At 35.9% G+C, this 18869-nt stretch overlaps 1 protein-coding gene across 1 annotated transcript; it reads left to right on the top strand.

Annotated features, from left to right (window-relative positions):
• The first annotated feature begins 545 nt into the window (after positions 1-545).
• Positions 546-17604, top strand: LOC134845541 (pre-mRNA-splicing factor RBM22-like). The gene is made up of 9 exons (XM_063862473.1): positions 546-599; positions 675-728; positions 800-962; positions 4453-4553; positions 8836-9014; positions 10822-11022; positions 11331-11599; positions 16711-17004; positions 17140-17604. The coding sequence occupies exons 1-9, from the start codon at positions 546-548 to the stop codon at positions 17337-17339; spliced, it is 1515 nt and encodes a 504-aa protein (XP_063718543.1). The 3' UTR covers positions 17340-17604.
• The last annotated feature ends 1265 nt before the right edge of the window (positions 17605-18869 follow it).

The following is an 18869-nucleotide window of genomic DNA, read 5'->3' as shown; positions in this document are numbered from 1 at the left end:
AGCCTTAAATAGTAAGGCTATCGATCTGGCCGTTAGCTTTTGTCGACCCGATGTTAATGGAGACCACTCATTGAACTGGCTTTGGTAGAGATGGTTTAAAGCATGTGAAGCTGTGTTTAGACGCTAGTCAGTCGTTTTAGGGCCTAGCTTTGTTTTCCGTCGGTATGTATTTCCAGGTGAATGTTACAAAAACCAGTTATCTGGATGTTTAAGAATCGACTCTATTTAATCATAAAATTTTGCCGATGTTTTTAGCGTTAGTATGTCCCTATCCAACCTGTTCACGGACCGTCGCATGACGGAAGGGCCCATTTTAGTTAACCTTTTTTAAAATAACTTTATCACAACAATTCAAGCATGAGCAACGCGTTTGATTGGCAATTAGAGGATAAACGGCTTTCTTATGTGAATAATGTATTTGATACTTCTCATGATTTCTGATTGTTCTGTGAATTGAATGATTGCCAGTAATTTGAAAATAAAAGCTTCATACCAATCAAGGTATTTTCTTTCGAAAAAGTCCTAATAAGGTAATCTTTCAGATTATGGCGATATCGAAATCAGCAAATACATACAATCGGTTGAATTGGGAAGAATCAGTACGACTCCGTTTCTTCAATCGAGAAATTTTCAGTTTTAAGGGACAATTTTTAATTATCTTTCTATTTGTTTAGGACTTTCCAATTATCTGCCAAACTTGCCTCGGGGACAATCCTTATATGCGAATGGTATCTTTTTGACTTAAATTTATTTGATCCTACTTTTGGTTAGTTGGGTGGTTAATTTTTTGTTAATTTAGCTGAAAGAAAAACATGGAGATTCTTGTAAAATCTGTAGCAGGCCTTTCACTATTTTTCGATGGTGCCCGGGCTCCAAAATGCGATACAAGAGAACAGAAATTTGTCAAACTTGTTGCAAATTGAAAAATATCTGTCAAACCTGTCTACTGGATCTAGAATACGGTTTGTATTGTTATTTCACTTAAAAAATTGAAACCGCGCTTGTTTACGATTGCTATAATCAAGCGTTTCGGAATCGGAGCATTGTCATGAGAACAAATTATTTAAAAAAATGAAGAATAATTCGAGCAGTCCAAAAATATTTTGAACGTTGAGTTTTGTACGAATATGGAAGTTAGCCAACTCAAGCTTGTAAATCCTTATTTTTGACAAATCTCGACATGAACTGCGGTGGCGTTGTCTACAATGACATTGTTGGCTTGAGAAAAATAAGCTCACAGACAATCTAGGATCTTGATACAATGTTTCGATGGGTCTTATGCGGTAGAACAATCGGAGGTCGAATCTCTCAAGGGACTCTTAATCGAGAACTAGATTTTTTTCCCGTAAACAACTGTGCTGAAATTCTTGAAAGTGCAAATAAAAGTACTCCGTTGTTCAGTTGAGATATCATTTAAATTTTTCAAATATATTTGTTAAAAAAATGGTGATGTTTTTTTGACTTCTAGTTTTCGTCCTAATTTCTGTCCGTTTTTTCCCGTTTTTTCCAAAAACGATTATATTATCTGGTACATCTTCCACGTAGTTTCTTTTCAAAGCTTAGGTTTTTTGTTTTTTGATTCAATTGTGTTTACAAGAATGGAAAGTTGTTCTGTTGTTCTGTTGTTTTTTAATTTACCAACTCTGATTTTGAATAATTTTATCACCTGCCTTGTCGCTCTGCACCTCCTGACCTGCCAAAAGGGGGACCACTGGTTTCCTCGTTGCGTGCCACCTACGATCTGATCTGAACTCTCCTATGTGAGACCTCTCCTATGTTAGGCATGCTGAACTCTCCTACCTGAGACCTCTCCTATGTTAGGCATGCAATTGTTTGCATCTTCCTTTTGTACAGTGCGTCTATTTTTAGCATTCCATCGTGTGCAGAATGGTAAAATCTCAGTTGGATCTTCTCATCTGCTGCTGCTGGCTCGCGAGAAACCTGATCCACAATCATCACTAGAGTTGCGGTCACGAAAGTTTAAACTCAACTCAAATCTGTCGTTCTTATAACATTTTATTGCTACTTCTTTCATGCGCTCGTTATATTGGAAGTAATCCCTGTCCGTCTGTTGCCCCCTCACAGTTGTTCAGATATATTAACGGTGCAGACCGCTAGCTCGTCTATTGCTATCTTGGATTTGACCATCGGATGTTTCTATTTATCATGCTTCTATCCTCAAAGTTGACAACGATCACTTGTTTGTTTGTTTTTGTGGTTGGAGTTAGACTCCTCGGCTGGATCAATTTTTCCGGCTTTCCCATGGATATGCTTATATAGGCTGGTATTCTTGCAGTCCAATCTGACCACTTGCGTCTGCTGTCCCCAGCCATATCTCTGTCACCTACCTGAGTTCTCTTTCCCCTGGATGCTCCTGTTTGTTCTGATGTCTCCCAGGCGATGTCAAATACGACGATATTGTCTGAGCGCACTGACTTTCTTTAAAAGTGTCATACCGGATCTTTCTGATATCATGTTTTCCAGAGTTGATACGTTCCGATACGTCCTGACTTCCCTTCGTAAAGAGTGGTCTGAGGTCGTTGGTAGCACCCTAGACAACTGCGCCGCAGTACCGGACAACCTGGAAAACTGGTCTCCGCTGTTCATGCTCCCTAATTGTATCTCGAAAGCCCCTCGTCGAAGTGGTAAGTCTCACGCCGCAAATAACTGCAAAGACATTAGTCAAAGAATGAAGTCCCGGAAAGCGGGGTAACATCTCGAATCTCTTTTCTAACGCTATTAAAAGACCTAAGAGTGAAAGGAGAAAGACGGTAAACCTTTTTCTGACTTTAATGTCCGCAGAGCTAAAGAATTAGTAGATCTTGGTCAGTTTGGTAGAGTTATATTGTCTCTCACGTGCGGCTTCACACGAAGTTGCTGAGGACCTTAAGTTTTAGAAACACGATAAAAACTGCGAGGAACAAGGAATTACTTGCTTCCCGTTAGCAGTTGAAACGCTCGGGGGTTGGTTCGCTGTGGCTATCAAACTCCTCAAAGTGGCCGCTATTCTCGATGACGCTAGACGTCTTTGTTCCCAGGACGCGCGTGTTGCTCCAGTGCACCTCCTTAAAAGCCTTAATCTTTTCATGAGAGGAAAGGCCACTCTGATTGTCAGTTGAGCCATCTAGTCTTTTGCTGTTTGTTTCTCTTTCGTTTTTCTTTTCTTCCCTCTTTGGTGCTCTTTTTTCTCCCTTTCCTGCTTCTTCCGTCCATGCTGATGCTATTTCATACCATTTTTCAAATTGAGTTCGATTTTGAGTTTTTAAATTGTGGTTATTGATTTTGAACATTAAATTTGTAAAATGCTTATGCCTGTTTCAGGAGGTACCTGTCCTCAAAATATAGTTTTTAAAAATTTTATAGCACGCAATTTTTTTAAGACTTTAATTTCGTTTTCGGCCTAACGAAGGTCGGCGCAAATAACTGCAAAGACATAGTCAAAGGATCAAGTCCCGGAAAGAGGGTAACCTCTCGAGCCTCTAGTCTAACGCTATTAAAAGACCTAAAGAGTGAATGGAGAAAAACGGTAAACCTTCTTCCGACTTTAATTTCCGCAGAGCTAAAAAGCTAGTAGGTCTTGGTCAGTTTGACAGAGCAGCTAAAGCACTTTGCTCTGAAGGCCTCGTGTCCAAAAGTGACGAGTCGCTTAAGGACCTTCGGAATCTTCACCCTTCCCCGGCCCTCCAATCCTCGCTAGTCAGGATGGATCTCCTCTTGCCTATCAGTGTGTTCACAATTTCGAGCCATCTAGACTTACGCAGTTTGTTTCTCTCTTTTTTCACTTTTCTTCCCTCTGGTGCTCTTTTTTCCTCCCTTTCCTGCTTTTTCCCGCCATGCTGGTGCTATTTCTTACCATTTTTTAAATTGAGTTTGATTTTAAATTGAGTTTTTTTTTATTTGTGGTTATTGATTTTGATTATTTATTTTTTAAATGCTTTTGCCTGTTTCAGGAGGTCCCTGTCCTCAAAATATAATTCTAAAAAATTTCATAGCTTGCAATTTTTGATAGGAAGCTCCGTTATCTGCTTAACGAGGGTCGGCGCAAAAATACTTGCCGATCGGTCTTTGATATTGAGTGCATGGTTAGGCTGTTTATGAATCTCATTCGAGAGAGGTATGAAAGTTTGTGTATTTTTTTCAAATAAATTTTTCAGCTTAGTTTTTCCAAAAAAAAATGATTGCCTTCTTTTGATATTCTTGCAATGCAGTGTTTTAATTGTATCGCTTTTGTTGCGAAGCTCCACTTCACGTCAGTGTCCAGTTGTTGGTGTATTTTTTTTCTGTGCTGCTTGAACAGCAATCAGGCTCTCTTGATTTTCATATGAAAATGTTAGAGTTGCTTCCAGCTAACTTTTTGCCAGTTTGGATCTCTATCTATTTTGTTTTAAAAATTGTAAAAAAAGAGCTCGCCTAAGTTTGTTGTTAACCCATCTTTTCCATTTTTGCATGTAGGATTGCCTGTGCAGGTGCGAGATACCGCCGTGGAAGTACAAGATGATGTTCCCAAATCAATTGTTAACCGGGAATATTACATTCAGAATACAGAAAAAATGGTAAGTACATGTTTTGGTGCTAATGTGACTTAATACGAGAGTACAGGGGAAAGCGTTTTGAGAAAAGAAATTAATACAATTCAAGGTATTAATTACGCTTGGGATAAGCAAGCGTTATCAAACTGTAATATATACTTTTAACAGCTAATTTAACAGAATGACTTATCTGATAGCTTGCTTTATTAATGGTGGTAATTTTCATGAAAATGTGGGTCCAGTAGTGTCGTGGTAAGGAGCTGGGCTATGGCTGGAAGGGTCAAGCGTTCGAATCGGGAATCATGCCAGTTTTTCTAATCCAATGAACGGGCTCTTTTTCCTTCCCCCACCCACCTGCACTTTTTTCATAATTAGAATTACTGTTCACATTGTCCAATTTTCATGAAAATTGACAAGCAGATAAATTAGTCCAAGACAAACATATTTGGTATTCAAAATGAACCTTATAAAACCACTCGTTAGACCATAAAATTGTTGCTTGTGTGAAGTGGGGGGTGGGGGAGGAGGAGGAAAAATGAAGTGGTGGGGGGGGGGGAAGAGCCAATGAACGTAGTTCAGACTCTTATATAGGTCGCGATTATTTGTTTTTTGTTTTTTATTCTGGAAAAAGTCTTACAGTTTTTTCAGGCTCAAATTTACTGTTTTGCGGTTTGATTTGTGATTTCTATTTAAGATCAGTTCGTTTCCTTTGGTGACAGGAAGGCAAACTCCACTATCGATAGCTTGCTTTATTAATGAAGGTAATTTTTTTATGGAAATGTGGGTCTAGTAGTGTCGGCGTAAGGAGCTGGGCTATGGCTGGAAGGATTAAGCTTTCGAATCCGGGATCATGCCTGTTTTTCTAATTCAATGAACTTAGTTCATACTCTGATTTAGGTCGCGGTGATTTATTTTGGTTTTTTCGGGGAAAAAGTCTTAAAATTTTTTCAGGCTCAAATTTATTTTTTTCGCGGTTTGAGCTGTGATTTCTTTTCAAGTTCAGTTCATTTCCTTTGGTGAAAGGAATGCGAACTCCACTATCGAATTAAAAGTCGCGAAAAATTTGATAGACTTCTAATTTTGGAAATCGAGTTAAATTATCAGGTTTCAGCGGAATAAAAGCTTTACCCAATGATCCAGGTTTTTCAAATTGTGTTAGCATTATCAAGAAAGCTAATCATAATTTGTTCTAGAAATTCAAAGAGGTTGAAGGCTATCTGTTTATTTTTCTTCGAATTTTGGAGGTTGAGATTTTTTCGAAACGCAAGTCAGTTTTTTGTCTTTTCCAACTGTCAGTTGTGTATGTTCATTATAGTTGCAAGTGTTGTTCAATCTATCTATCTATCTATCTATCTATATCTATACTATATTTAAATGCTAGTGACAGCTATCTCCCATGTTTAAGCTTAAAAATTTTGCATGTTTAACGAAAGAATTTTTTCATGTTTAAGCTATATCATATACTGCAATGCTTAAGAAAATGTTTCAATTCGTTTTTCGCAAGGTCATTAATTTTTCAGTAATTTTTTCGAGGCCAAATTTAGTCTGTCTGTCTGAATACCTTCTTTTTTACTTAATTTGATTATGTCTGTCTACCCGTCTCCTAATTTTTATTTTGGTTTCGACGATTTAGTTCAGAATAGTAATTTTGTCAAATGGTTGCCTACAATCTCTCTGTATCTTTATCTGGATTTTCAATCTTTTTTTCTATCTTATTTTTTATCTTTTTTCTTCTATCTATTTTTTTTTGCATTTTTTGTATCTTTTGTATCATTTTTTCTAGCTTTTTCTATCTTTCCTTACACTGTAGTTGGGTGCTGTCAGGGTACGCTCAAGAGTTGCGAATCTCGCCTCCAAATATGACTGCTCAAATCCTGGTAGATCTCGAGATATCACGTTTTTTTGTGATTTTTTCGAAAAATTTTCAGTAAACCGTAACAATTTTTTTTTCAAAATCTGAAATTCCCAACCGTGTAGTTAGGGTCTGTCAGATTACTCTCAGGATTTGCGAATCTTGCCTCCAAATATGACTACTCAAATATTTCTACTTTTCGAGACTTGATTTTTTCGAGCTGACGGAAAATAGGAATTAAAAAATTAATAAAATATCAAATTACCAGCCATGTAATTGGGTGCTGTCAGAGTACACTAAAAGTCTGCAGATGTGGTTTCCAATGTGTGCAGTTTTTCATGAGTTGTCACACATTGGAAGCACCGTAGGTGCGTTACACGCTAGTTCTGTTTTAAGGGACTTTGAACTTTTTTTTGCAAAATCATTTTTTCGGTTCGACTGTGTTCTGCTGAAAAATTTTCGGTTTCCGCTTCGTCAGTTTTGTTCCGTTGCTGATTTAAAATTCAAATGTTTTGCTTGGCATGTTGCCTAGGTTGAAATTTTATCGAGACATACGACACTTTTAGTAGACCTAGTTTTTTCAACGTTTTTCGTTTTTTTTAAATGTTTGTGTTGTATCGCAAGTGATGCGAAGCCTCTGTACAAATTAACTTTAAGGCAGCTATCCAAATTATTTTCAACTGGATTGTAAATGTTTCCTTGGATACACTATATTTATACACAGTTGCTTTGTCGATACAAAAATTTAAGTGCCTCTTGCTCTTGGTTCTCTTTCTCTAATGAAAATTAGATCGATTATTGGTCAATTTGCTTTTTTAAGCGTTACAGCAATTTTTCTTCAACGGCGCCGGCGTAGCTGGTTTCATTTTATCATTTTTACATGTCGGAATGTGAATTGAAACAATTATTTATGCGATTTCAGAGGCATGCTAAGGAGGAAGGGCGAGCGTCCCACTCTCCCGTCCTGATTGCACAAAGGGTGCCTCTTTGGCATTATTCATTATTTTAGAACATCCCTTTTTGGCTGACCGACGCTAAAAAATGTTGAAAAAAAAACATGTTGTTCCGCCTAAAAATCAAATTAATTAATGATCTATCTTACATTCAATAAATTGTATTCTCTTGTTTAGTATCTGGCGCCATTGTCACTTATACCTATTTAGGCAGCAAAGATTCGGCGAGTTTTGATGATACTTTTCATTAAGTTGGATTGTTTTCTATTCACGCATTTTTTTTGCAGTTAATTCAATTTTCACGGCATTTTGTGCTGAACTAGCTCATTAAACAAGCGCAGAACAGAGTCATATTACGATATCTTTTTTGTCTAAACCAAGTAGCGAATAAAAACGGTCATTTATTGGTGGCTCTTTTGCAGCATTAACCTAATATCTGCTTTACTTTTGCTGCATAGCATTATATTTTTGTATCTAGTTTTTTTGATGGCTAGTATTTAACGATTGTTGAGCCCCAATGATCAGAGACGTGTGACTCTAAATCTCCAGGCCTGGGGTTTGCTCCCGGCTCATAGAAGGTTTTTTTAAATTTTATCTTGTCTTTCGTTTTTTCCCCTTTTTTGCTGGTTAGCGTAGTAGCAGCTTCGACTGTGTTGAAAGCAATCGGATAAAACTAACATATTTGTATAATTTTGTTTCGTTTCTCACATTTTCTTACCTTTACACGGTAAAAATAACGAGGATAAAACAAGTTTTACCAGAATATTTTGGTGCTATTCAATTCGACAAATTCGTACCCAAAATTATATCTTTAAAACGTATAAACTGAGACCCTTCGTGTTCATTGACCGGCCACCTTTAAAAAACAACTTTTCGCGAACCGAGTCTCGGTATTTAAGCACGGAAAATATATCAGGTCTGTTCTTCGAATTCGCGCTTGAAAAACTGCATTAAGGCTACGAAAACGAATTTGAAAAAGGTCAAAATTTTGAATATAAAGCTCAAAAGCTTAAACATTTTAAACAAAGCCAACAAATTAAAACATTTTTTAATCTTTCAAGGTTTCAATTTTTGATATATTGATTCTGAAATAATTGTGTTTTCGCAAACCTGTTCAAATTATCAAAAACTGATAGCAAAAAAATTGGCTGATAGCTAGTAATGTTGAAAAAGTGGTATTCGGCTATGTTTTTCAAGTTGAATCAAAATTCATTTGACTAATAGAAGGACGATTACGCTCTTCAATAACTGAGGTGCAAATCACGAGAAAAAAAACATTTTTTGCTTTTGAGTTTCTTCGAAAGTGGATTTTATATTTTATGAACAAATTTGTCGTTGAACAAAGAAATCATCAAAAAAGTGCAAATCGTAAAACATTGAGGGATTTTAAAGGACTTAAGGCATCACAGTTTTTTTTCTTGGAAACCGAACATTTTCATACAAAAATCTGTTGTTGTTTTCTATATTCTTTGAGTACATTATGTGGGTTATGTTTTTTCAGTTCGGTTCTAGTGCAGATGGAAATCCAGCTATGGCTATCATGCAGGGCAAAGCTAGTCAACCTAGTGACATGTTGATGAAACTGGCTCGCACTACTCCGTATTACCGAAGGAATTTGCCTCATATTTGTTCATTCTGGGTCAAGGGCGAATGTAAACGAGGCGAAGAATGTCCTTACCGGTGAGAAATGATAGTTTTCTGCAAACATGTCATATGATGTTAAGGATCAACGAATTCTTTTAACATTTCTTAATGTCGTGCATTTTGACGAATTGAGTGAAGAGAATAATTTAGCTACGATCGTTTTCGTTTTTTTTTTGAGTTTTTGTCTTCGAGATTTTATGCTCGCTTTGTAATATTAATTAAGAGTCAATGAACTTCATTTGATTTGTTAGAAAGAAGGCAAACTCCACTAGCAAACAGCAAATGTGCAAAGGTCACGAAAAACGTGATCGACTTCTAGTTTCGAAAGTAGATTTGCCTAAGTTTTCAGATTTCTCAGCGAAAGAAAAAAAGTAAACAGTTAATCTAAACATTATATTTGGTTAATTTTATTAAGAGTAATGAACGTAGTGAAGACTTTTATATAGGCCTTGCTGATTTTTTTTTGTCTTTTCAGGAAAAGTCTTTAAATTTGTTCACGCTCAATTTTGATTTTTCGAGGTTTGGCTTGTGATTTCTTTTTAAGTTCAGTGCAGTTCCATTGTTAAAAGGAAGGCAAAATCCACTATCGAACAGCAAAAATGTAAAAATCACGAAAAACTTGATCGACTTCTAATTTCGAAAATGGAAATTAGTTATAAGATATCCCAGTGAGATAAAAGTTTTGCCTATTGATCCAGTTTTCTCAAATTGGGTTAATTTTAGCAAAAAAGTGTCCATCATAAATTGTTCTGCAAATTCAAAGAGCTTTAAGGCCATCTTTTTTTCCCTTCGAAATTCAAAAATTGAAGGTTTTCGAAAAAAAAACAAATCAGTTTTTGTTTCAGTTTCATTGCGTATATTACTCTTTTCCAACTGTCAGTTGGCTGTTTTTTTTTTCAGGAAAACGTCCTTAAATTTTGATGCACTTAGGTATATGTGCACTTTTTAAGTTAAATTGAAATTCATCTGCTGAAGTTGACGTAAATAGCACTTTCTAAACACGAATGTGTAAATGGCGCGAAAAATTGTTAACGATTTTTACTTTCGAAAGTGGTATTTAATTTTAGATTTCCAGCGGAATAAAAACTTTACCTATTGATTCATCCAGTTTTGTCAAGGTGGCTTAAAGTTATCAAAAAAGCGCCAATCGTAAATCGATCTAGAAATTCAAAGAGCTTGAAGGGCATCTATTTTTTCCTTCGAAATTCAAAAGTTGAAGATTTTTGAAAAAAAAAAAAACATCAGTTTTTGTTTCAGTTTCATTGCGTATATTACTCTTTTCCAACTGTCAGTTGGCTGTTTTTTTTCAGGAAAACGTCCTTAAATTTTGATGCACTAAGGTATATGTGCACTTTTTAAGTTAAATTGAAATTCATCTGCTGAAATTGACGTAAATAGCACTCTCTAAACACGAACGTGTAAATGGCGCGAAAAATCGTAAACGATTTTTTCTTTCGAAAGTGGAATTTAATTTTAGTTTCCATCGGAATAAAAACTTTACCTATTGATTCATCCAGTTTTGTCAAGGTGGGCTACAGTCATCAAAAAAGCGCCAATCGTAAATCGATCTAGAAATTCAAAGTGCTTAAAGGGCATCTATTTTTTTTTGAGATTTTTTCAACAAGTCAGTGTTTCTTATGTTTACTTGCGTTCATTGCTCTTTCCCAATCTTATATTGGCTGTTCAATGATATTTTTTGTAAATTTTGAAGAGTTTAAGGTTACAGATATTTTTTTCGAAATTCTTAACTTGAAATTTTTCTTGTTTCAGTGTTTGTTACCTTGCGATCCTTGACTCTTTCCCAACCTTCTGTTGGCAATGTTCAAAATATGCTCATTTTTAGACATGAGAAGCCTACAGATCCGGATGATCCGCTGGCGCATCAGAACATAAAAGACCGATATTTTGGACGAAATGATCCGGTCGCGAAGAAACTTCTTAATCGGGCTTCTAATTTACCCAAATTAGACATCCCGGAAGACTTGAGCATAACTACTCTTTACCTGGGAAATGTGCACGAAGGCATCAACGAGAGTGATATAAGGTTGTTTTTTGGCTCTTGACTCTCCTCCTCATTTAATTTGTTATGTTTGTTGCTGGTAATTTTAGGTATCTCTGAATAATTAACTACTTGATAAGAGCTGATGTGTGTGAACTTTTTAAATCAAATGCACTGCCTACTGCTTGACAAACAATCTGCCCAGAAGCCAAAGTACACTCAACGGGCAAACTGCTCTGTCGTCTTGTATTTGCTGCACAATCTGTGCGGTTGTTGGCCATTTAGTCTAGAAAAATAGAACAGTAAAGTTAGTGTAGGGAAGGGAATTGTGAATATCTGCTGTTGCTGTTTAGGGACGTCTGCTACCAGTTTGGTGAAATACGATCCATCTCAGTTGCCTTCAAACAGCAGTGTGCATTCGTGCAGTTCACAACGCGCTTTGCAGCAGAGCAGGCAGCACAGGCTCTCTTTGGCAAGCTAATCATTAAAGGCCACAGGCTCAATGTCAGATGGGGAAGACCTCAAGGGGCGGGGGCTGCAGGTGGCCATTGGGGAAGCAAAGAGGGCGCCAATATCGGATTACAGTTCGTTCCCAATTATCAAACAGTTCCAGGATTGCCCGGTAAGACGAATTCCTGATTATGTTTAATTCCAATTCCCTATTTAGTAGTAACTAACTACAGAATCTCCCAACATAACTAACGTTCCGTTCGAATCCCTTTGACTATATTATCCTTGCGATAAGCAAGGGTATTGCAATCGGGCAGTAGTCTTGTTTTCCTAAAAATAACTTTGTTCACAGAATGGGGACGGATTGAAATGATAATCATTTCAATAGCACCATGTTTTGTGTTGTGTTTAGTAGTTGCATATTAGGTATGGGCTTAGGGATCCTGTTAAGAGTTTTTTATAGGTATTTTTCTCTGTGCCGAAATTTTTCGGTAGATTTTCGGCGCTGGAAGAGGTCGGCTTTAATTTCGTTACCTTATTTTCCGAATGTTTATTTTTTTCCGAGTAACTGGTATGATGAGGGATTTTTTGATTTCTCATTTGAAGTTTTGGAAAAGAGAATTTTTCTAGACTCTCAGGTAAAGATCCTCTTTTTTCCTCAGTTCAAGTAACAGAATTGGTTCAAACTTCTGTTATTTTTGGTGAAATAAAATATTCTAATTTGAAAATTTAAGACTAACATGAAATTTTGGAAAAGTTCAAATCAGTTTTCTAGACTCTCAGTTCTAGACTCTTTGTTCTCAGTTTAAGTAACAGAATTGGTTCAAACTTTTGCTATTTTTGGTTGTTTGATTGGTTGTATTAAGCGCATTGTTTTTGGTGCAGATAAAATAGCTCATCAGTTATTGCACATTTTTTTTGATTTTATCGACATTTGATTTTAAAATTTTTTCTCATTGGATTCCAACCGTTTTTTTTTCAGGTAGCCATCTATAGTCGTACAAAATCAGAATTAAATCAACTCAAAGTTTTAGGTAGTTTTGTTCAAATTTGCTAGACGCATTTGTTATTTACCCTTGCGATAAGCAAGGGTATTACAATCGGATACTATACTTTTTTCCCGTAACACTTTTGTCCACAGGATCTTTACCTCTTCCAGAGGGTCTTCACTTCTACGGAATCTTTCAAATTTAAATGAAAGTGCTATCAATTAAGAAGTAATTAGTTCGAGCCCGTTTCAGTTGTTGTTATCTTGCATAATAATCTTAATTTTTTTTCGGGTGTGTGGTTTTCGTCCTAGTGTCTTTCGGTTCTTTTTTCTTTTCTTTAGCGCCCTTTTTTTATCTGGCAGGGTTTTTTGTTTTTACTTTTTAAAGCATGGCTTTTGTTCCAATGTAAACAGTTTTTGCTATAACTGAGTTTCACAAATTTTTAAGTTTACCATGTCTGATTTTTGAGATTTTTTAAAAATATTCAAACAGTTTCAGTTTATGTTATAGCGACTATTTCAACTGAGTTTGCGTTATTTGGAGCGCAAATTATATCCGTTTGGGATTATGTGTTTCAATTGGATGGGTCGTAAACGCTTAACTTTTATTAAAATTTTTCTGACAAGTTTTGTTTTCGGCTCAACAGGTTTGCACTCAAAGTTTCTCGCCTTTTTCACCTAAATACTTTTTAAGGGCTGTTGTTGAACTTCATTCGATACAAATTTGGTTTTTTTTGCGGTAATTTTTCAACTTTTGTCTAGCTAGTTTTTCAAGTAATTTTTTCCAACATTTTTTCAGAACTTTTTTTGACTTGTCTTTTTCTATTCATTTTTGTGTCGCAGTGTTTTTTTTGCTCTGTCAACTTAAGTTGTTATACTTTTGCTGATTAACTTTTTGTGCTCCTGTAGTTAAAAGTAGTTTCGATGTCTTAAACGGAATTACTTTTTATTTTTTAGTTGTTTTGTTGTCTTTTAAAAAAATGTTGCTCATTTTATTTCACTTTCAGATAAATTGATACGTTTCCAGACTCATTCATTCTTTCAAACGATTAAATGATAGTTTTTTTTGTCTTTTTCTGTCAACTTGTTTTTGTCTGACCGGAGATTCTTTTTTTTAGGATTTAAAATTGGGGCTTGTTTTTGGCTCCAGAACTTTTTTTTTGGTTTTATCAGCGTCTTTTTCTTGTTTCTTCATCTTTGTTCGATTCGAATTGTTCTGAGTAATTTTTTTCTTTAAGCAAGAAGATTAATTATTAGATTTTGAATTGTTTTGTCATTGTTTTTGAAGTGTATCATTTTCAACTGTTTGTTGTTTAAAAACACTTGAGTTTTTTCAAGTGAGTTATGTTGTTTGTATAATTTTACTTTCTCTGATTGATGCAAATTAATATAAAATTTTTCGGTATATTGTCTTATCCGAACAAAAAAAATCGGTTTTTCTTCAGTGTGATGTTTACAAATAGTTTCATCGCGTGTATTCTGCATAGCTGGCCAGGTTACAACGTCAGTTGGAGTCAAGCTGATTTTGTTGCTTTTTCAAGTTGCACACTTGCGAAGCAAAATGCATTATTACGAACTTTCTTTTTTTCCGACCTCAGTCGCAAATGAATGTGCTACTTTTGGTGGCACTTTGAATCGGTAGGTTGCGGTAGCAGTATAATATCAGATGTGCTTTGACATTTGATCAGTAAAAATTTAGCAGAGCTGATTTTTTTTTTTTCATCAAATGAACCGAAAAAAGTTCCATCATGACACAAAGCTCGATTTCAGAAAAATTTCAACTCATTATATCTAGCAATTTATTATCTATCTACTATAAAATTAAATGCGGGCTTCACTATTTCGCCACTTTTAGGCTTTTTCAATGTATTTTTTATGCATGCTTAACGAAAGAGTTTTTTCAGCTATATTGTTTAAGCTATATCGTATATTGCAATGGTTAAGATTTTTTTTTTCGTTTTGTCAGCTTGAATTAAGTTCTTATTTCACCGAATTTAAAATCAGCAGTCAAAAAGTGCGATTTTGTCAGGATTTTTCAAGGGGTTGCGAATTTGGCCTCCAATTATGAATGCCCAAATCCTTTAAGTGTACGAGATACGACACCTTTTGTGATTTTTTCAAAAACTTTCCGAAAACTCAAATTAAAATTAATTTACAAAACGTGAAATTCCCAAACCTGTAGTTGGGTGCTCTCAGACTACTCTCAAGGAATGCGAATCTTGCCTCTAATCTTTGAAGTTTTTTTGTGACTTTTCAAAAAAAATTTCAGAATTTTTTTCTTCAAAATTTGAAATTCCCAACCCTGTAGTTCGGGCGGGGTATCAGAGTACTCTCAGGGGTTGCGAATCTTGCCTCTAGTTACGACTGCTCATGTTTTTGAAGTTTTCCAGATATAACGTTTTCGATTTTTCAAAATTATTCAGAAAAGTTGTTTTTTCAAAGTTTGATATTCCTAACCTTGTAGTTGAGCGAGTCAGCGCACTGTTTTTTTTGAACTTCATCATTTTCAATATTTTGTTGTTTCAAAAAATGTTTCAAGTTTTCTCAGGTGAGTTGTATTGTTTGTTTAATCTTACTTGCGCTGATTGATGCAAATCGATATAAAATTGTTCGGTAATTGTATTGTCCGGTAATTGTATTGTCCGGTATATGTATTGTCAGTATTTACCAAGGGGTTGCGAATTTTGCCTCCAATTATGACTAACCAAATCCTTTTAGTGTACGAGATACGACACCTTTTGTGATTTTTTCAAAAGTTTTCCGAAAACTCACGTTACATAAATTACAAAACTTGAAATTCCCATTCCTGTAGTTGGGTGCTCTCAGACTACTCTCAAGGAATGCGAATCTTGCCTGCAATTATGACTGCTCAAATCTTTGTAGTTTTTGAGATATGACGTTTTTGAATGATTTTTTCCAAAATTATCAGTTAACTTGGGTTTCAAAATTTAAAAATCCCAACCCTGTTCTTGGGTGCTGCCAGTGTACTCTCAGAAGTTGTAGCAGACTCTCATATGTTTTTAGTTTTCGAGATTTGACGTTTTTAGTGTTTTTATGAGAAAATTTCCGGAAAACATATATTTAAAAAGTTTTTTATATGAAATTCTCAACCATATCCTTGGGTACTGTAAGGGTACTCTCAAGAGGTGCAAATCTTGCGTCCACATCCGACTGCTTAAATGCTTTTAGTTTCCGAGATGCGGCGTTTTTGTTTTTGATTTTCAAAAAATTTCAAAGGACTTACTTAGAAAAAAGTTTTGAAACTCCTTACTTAGCGAAGAGAAAACCTTATTTTCGGCATACACCCAGCGTCGCGAATCTTGCCTCTAAAAATGAATGCTCAAATCATCTTTTTTCCGAGATATGACATTTTTTTATGGTTTATGATTTTTTCAATTTTTTTTCGCGGTAGTAGGGTGTTTAAAGTTTACTATCAGTGGTTGCAAATGTGGCCTTCGAATTTCTCCAGAGGCCCTGTTTAAGATTTCGAGATGACGCTTTTATGGTTTTTCAAGTTTGAAGACGAAAACATTTGAATTTACCAACCATGTAATTGGGAGCTGTCAGAGTGCACTAAAAGTTAGTTTGAGAGTCAAGAGCTTTTTATCGTTTTTTATACCGTTGCTATTTTAACGTTAGTTATGTTGCTTATCTGTTTCCTTGTTCATTGAGCTTATCCTTTTTTCTGGTCAAGTTCTTTGCTGTAAAATTTCGGAGCTTAACAACTTTTCTTCAAGTGTGAGGGAACGAAGGTATCTGCCACTTGAAAAAGCTGTATGGTTTTAGGAGGGCCTGTTCACGGTTGATTTCATTATCAATTTATCAATTTCAATTTGATTTATGGTCGCTTGGAAGTTCACTTCGAATGGAAGGCAACATATTTTTACGCGATTATTGTACGCTATTTTTTACGCGATGTTTCGATTCTTTATTATTTCCTTTCAAATAGATTTGCTAAGTGCGCGTCAAATAATATATTCCATTAACAGAACTGTAAATGCTGTAAAAAGCGTGACTAATTATAATTTCAAGAGTGGCTTTTGATTCAATTTTTCTCAAACTGTTTTGGTTTTATTCAAAAATAGGTTTTTGAAAGTGAACCACCTTAAACTGATATCTATTGTTTCATTGAACGTAGTGATTAAGTCATGTGCCTTCAAAAACGAATCCCTTGGGCGCATCCCGAAGTACTTGTTGGTTTTCACAAGATGAGATTTTTTTGGATCATTTTCTATCATTGTATTAAGAGCTCCGTTTTGGCGTGCTTTTCTTCACATATGTGTCTGTGTTTTTAGAATTTTCAGTTCCCTCTGGACCTGATTTAGCAAAGAGCAGACGGCGAGAGGGAGACCCATCGGAGAGTTCAAAAGAACCTGTGTGCCAGAAGGTTGCTTCAGCGACTGTAGTGGAGGACGATCAAGCACCTGGAACTAGTGGCAGTTATACTAGTAGTAGCAGTTCGCAGCTTCCGCCTGTGTTAAATGACATTCCCATCCTGCTGCCAAATATGCATCCTGTCTCGGCCCCCCCTGCTGATGGAGCTAGAGCGAACAGTCAGATGAAATCAGCTTCAACTATGGCTAATGCTGGTGAGAAATATACCTGATTTCAATTCTTTCCCAGAACTTTTTTGAAACAACGTTTCGCTGGTTCGGTGCGTTTGTCAGCGCTTTTCTTGTCCGTTAGCTGTTATATGCACTTTCACAATGTTCTATGCTCTTTAGTGCGCCACATGCACCGCAGTCCCAATGTTCTTCCACCACCGCCGCAGCTAGGATTGACTTCTCCCCTGGCGCCTGCGGCGATGTCTTCGGCCTATTTACCACCAAGTATAGCGCCCAACATGCCCTCACCAAATGCAGCACCAACTGCCTATTACCCATCACAAGATCCACGACTCATTGGTTCAAACCAAGCTCGATAGAACGTAGCTCGCTCAACTATATGGTTGTCAAGTTAATGGAGTAGCTCAAATGGGAACGGCAATATCTGTCTGTGGATTATCGAAACAATTAGATAACTCTGTCTTACAACTGAATTTTGTTATTGTTTTAAGAGTCAATGAACGTAGTGCACAGGGTGGTTTTAGGGGGAGGGGTATAGGGTGGACGCCCTCCCTCTTCAGGGATTCGACCCCCTCATCAACTCAAGGGTACCTCATTTGGTATTACTTTATGCCATACATTTTCGGCTGAACAATCCTTCATTTTTCTAAAGGCGCCAATTTGTACTAATTTTGAAGGGGAGCGTGGGCCCAAAAAAACGTAATTTTTGGTAAAAATTTTCCAAAAAGTGCCTAAAAACGCCTTTTTGGAAAAATAAGGTTTTTATAGTGTTCTGGGAGCGCTCGGAAAACGAATTTGGTCGACCGTAAAGAAAGGTAAGTCCTAGATTCGCCCCTGGTACTGAAGATTTGTATATAGTTCGTGATGATTTTTTCGTTTTTTTTTTCAGATTGTTTTTTCGCGCTTTTACTTTCGTTTTCTTTTGAAGTTCAATCTTTTTCTTTGTTAAAAAGAAGGTAAACACTTTTATCAAACAGCAAAAATGTAAAGGTTACGAAAAACTTAATTGACTTCTAGTTTCGCAAGTGGATTTTAATTTTCAGATTTCCCAGCAGAATAAAAACGTTAACTTTTGATCCAGCTTTCTCAAATTGAGTTAATTTTTTTTTCATCTCAATCCTTTTATTTTTTGTTGAGATTCAAAGAGCTTTAAGGACATGTGTTTTTTGAAATTGAAATTCGAAAATAAAAGTTTTTAAAAAGTCAGATTTTCCTGTTTCCTTGCGTTAATTGACGCGTTCATTGACTCTTAACTGTTTGTTGGCTATATCTTCTAGTGTAATGAAGTAGGTGGAATAATTCGATTGGTATGGAGATATGTTCTACTCAAGCAAGCTTTGGCGAGAGTACATGTGAGCAGAAAGATTCAAAAGAGCTTTAAGGACATGTGTTGGTTACTTTGAATTTCGAAAATAAAGGTTTTTTTTTAAAATCTTTTTTCAGTTTCCTTGCTTTCATCGACTCTTTTAGCCTAACTATGCTATGCTGGCTACGGTTTCGAGTGTAAGAAAGTAGGTGGATTAATTTTTTTGGAATGGAAATGTTCTGTACTCAAGCAAGCTTTGGCGAAGTAGTGTAATGGTGCAAATATTGGTCTCACTAATATTTGGCCCCATTGGTTTTTGATAGCACGTGCTTTTACTTTCGTTTAGTAATAAATTATCGCAGTTGATAGTTTTGAAAATTTACTAACGCTAGCCACTTATAAAGCAGCTACATGTGCTAATAAATTGTCAATGCTATGCAGCACAAGTCGCAAAAAAAATATTTAAGAACATAATGTTTTAGCATGTTATCATTTTGAATATAATAAACTAAAGACACTCTTATTAATTTTGCATTTAATAAATTGTAAAGCATGCAACCAATTTATGTATAAATTTTGCATC

This window comes from Symsagittifera roscoffensis, chromosome 5 (genome assembly GCF_963678635.1).
Source record: "Symsagittifera roscoffensis chromosome 5, txSymRosc1.1, whole genome shotgun sequence".
In the NCBI taxonomy this organism is placed as follows: Eukaryota; Metazoa; Xenacoelomorpha; order Acoela; family Convolutidae; genus Symsagittifera; species Symsagittifera roscoffensis.
This window is presented reverse-complemented; position numbering and strand designations above follow the sequence as displayed.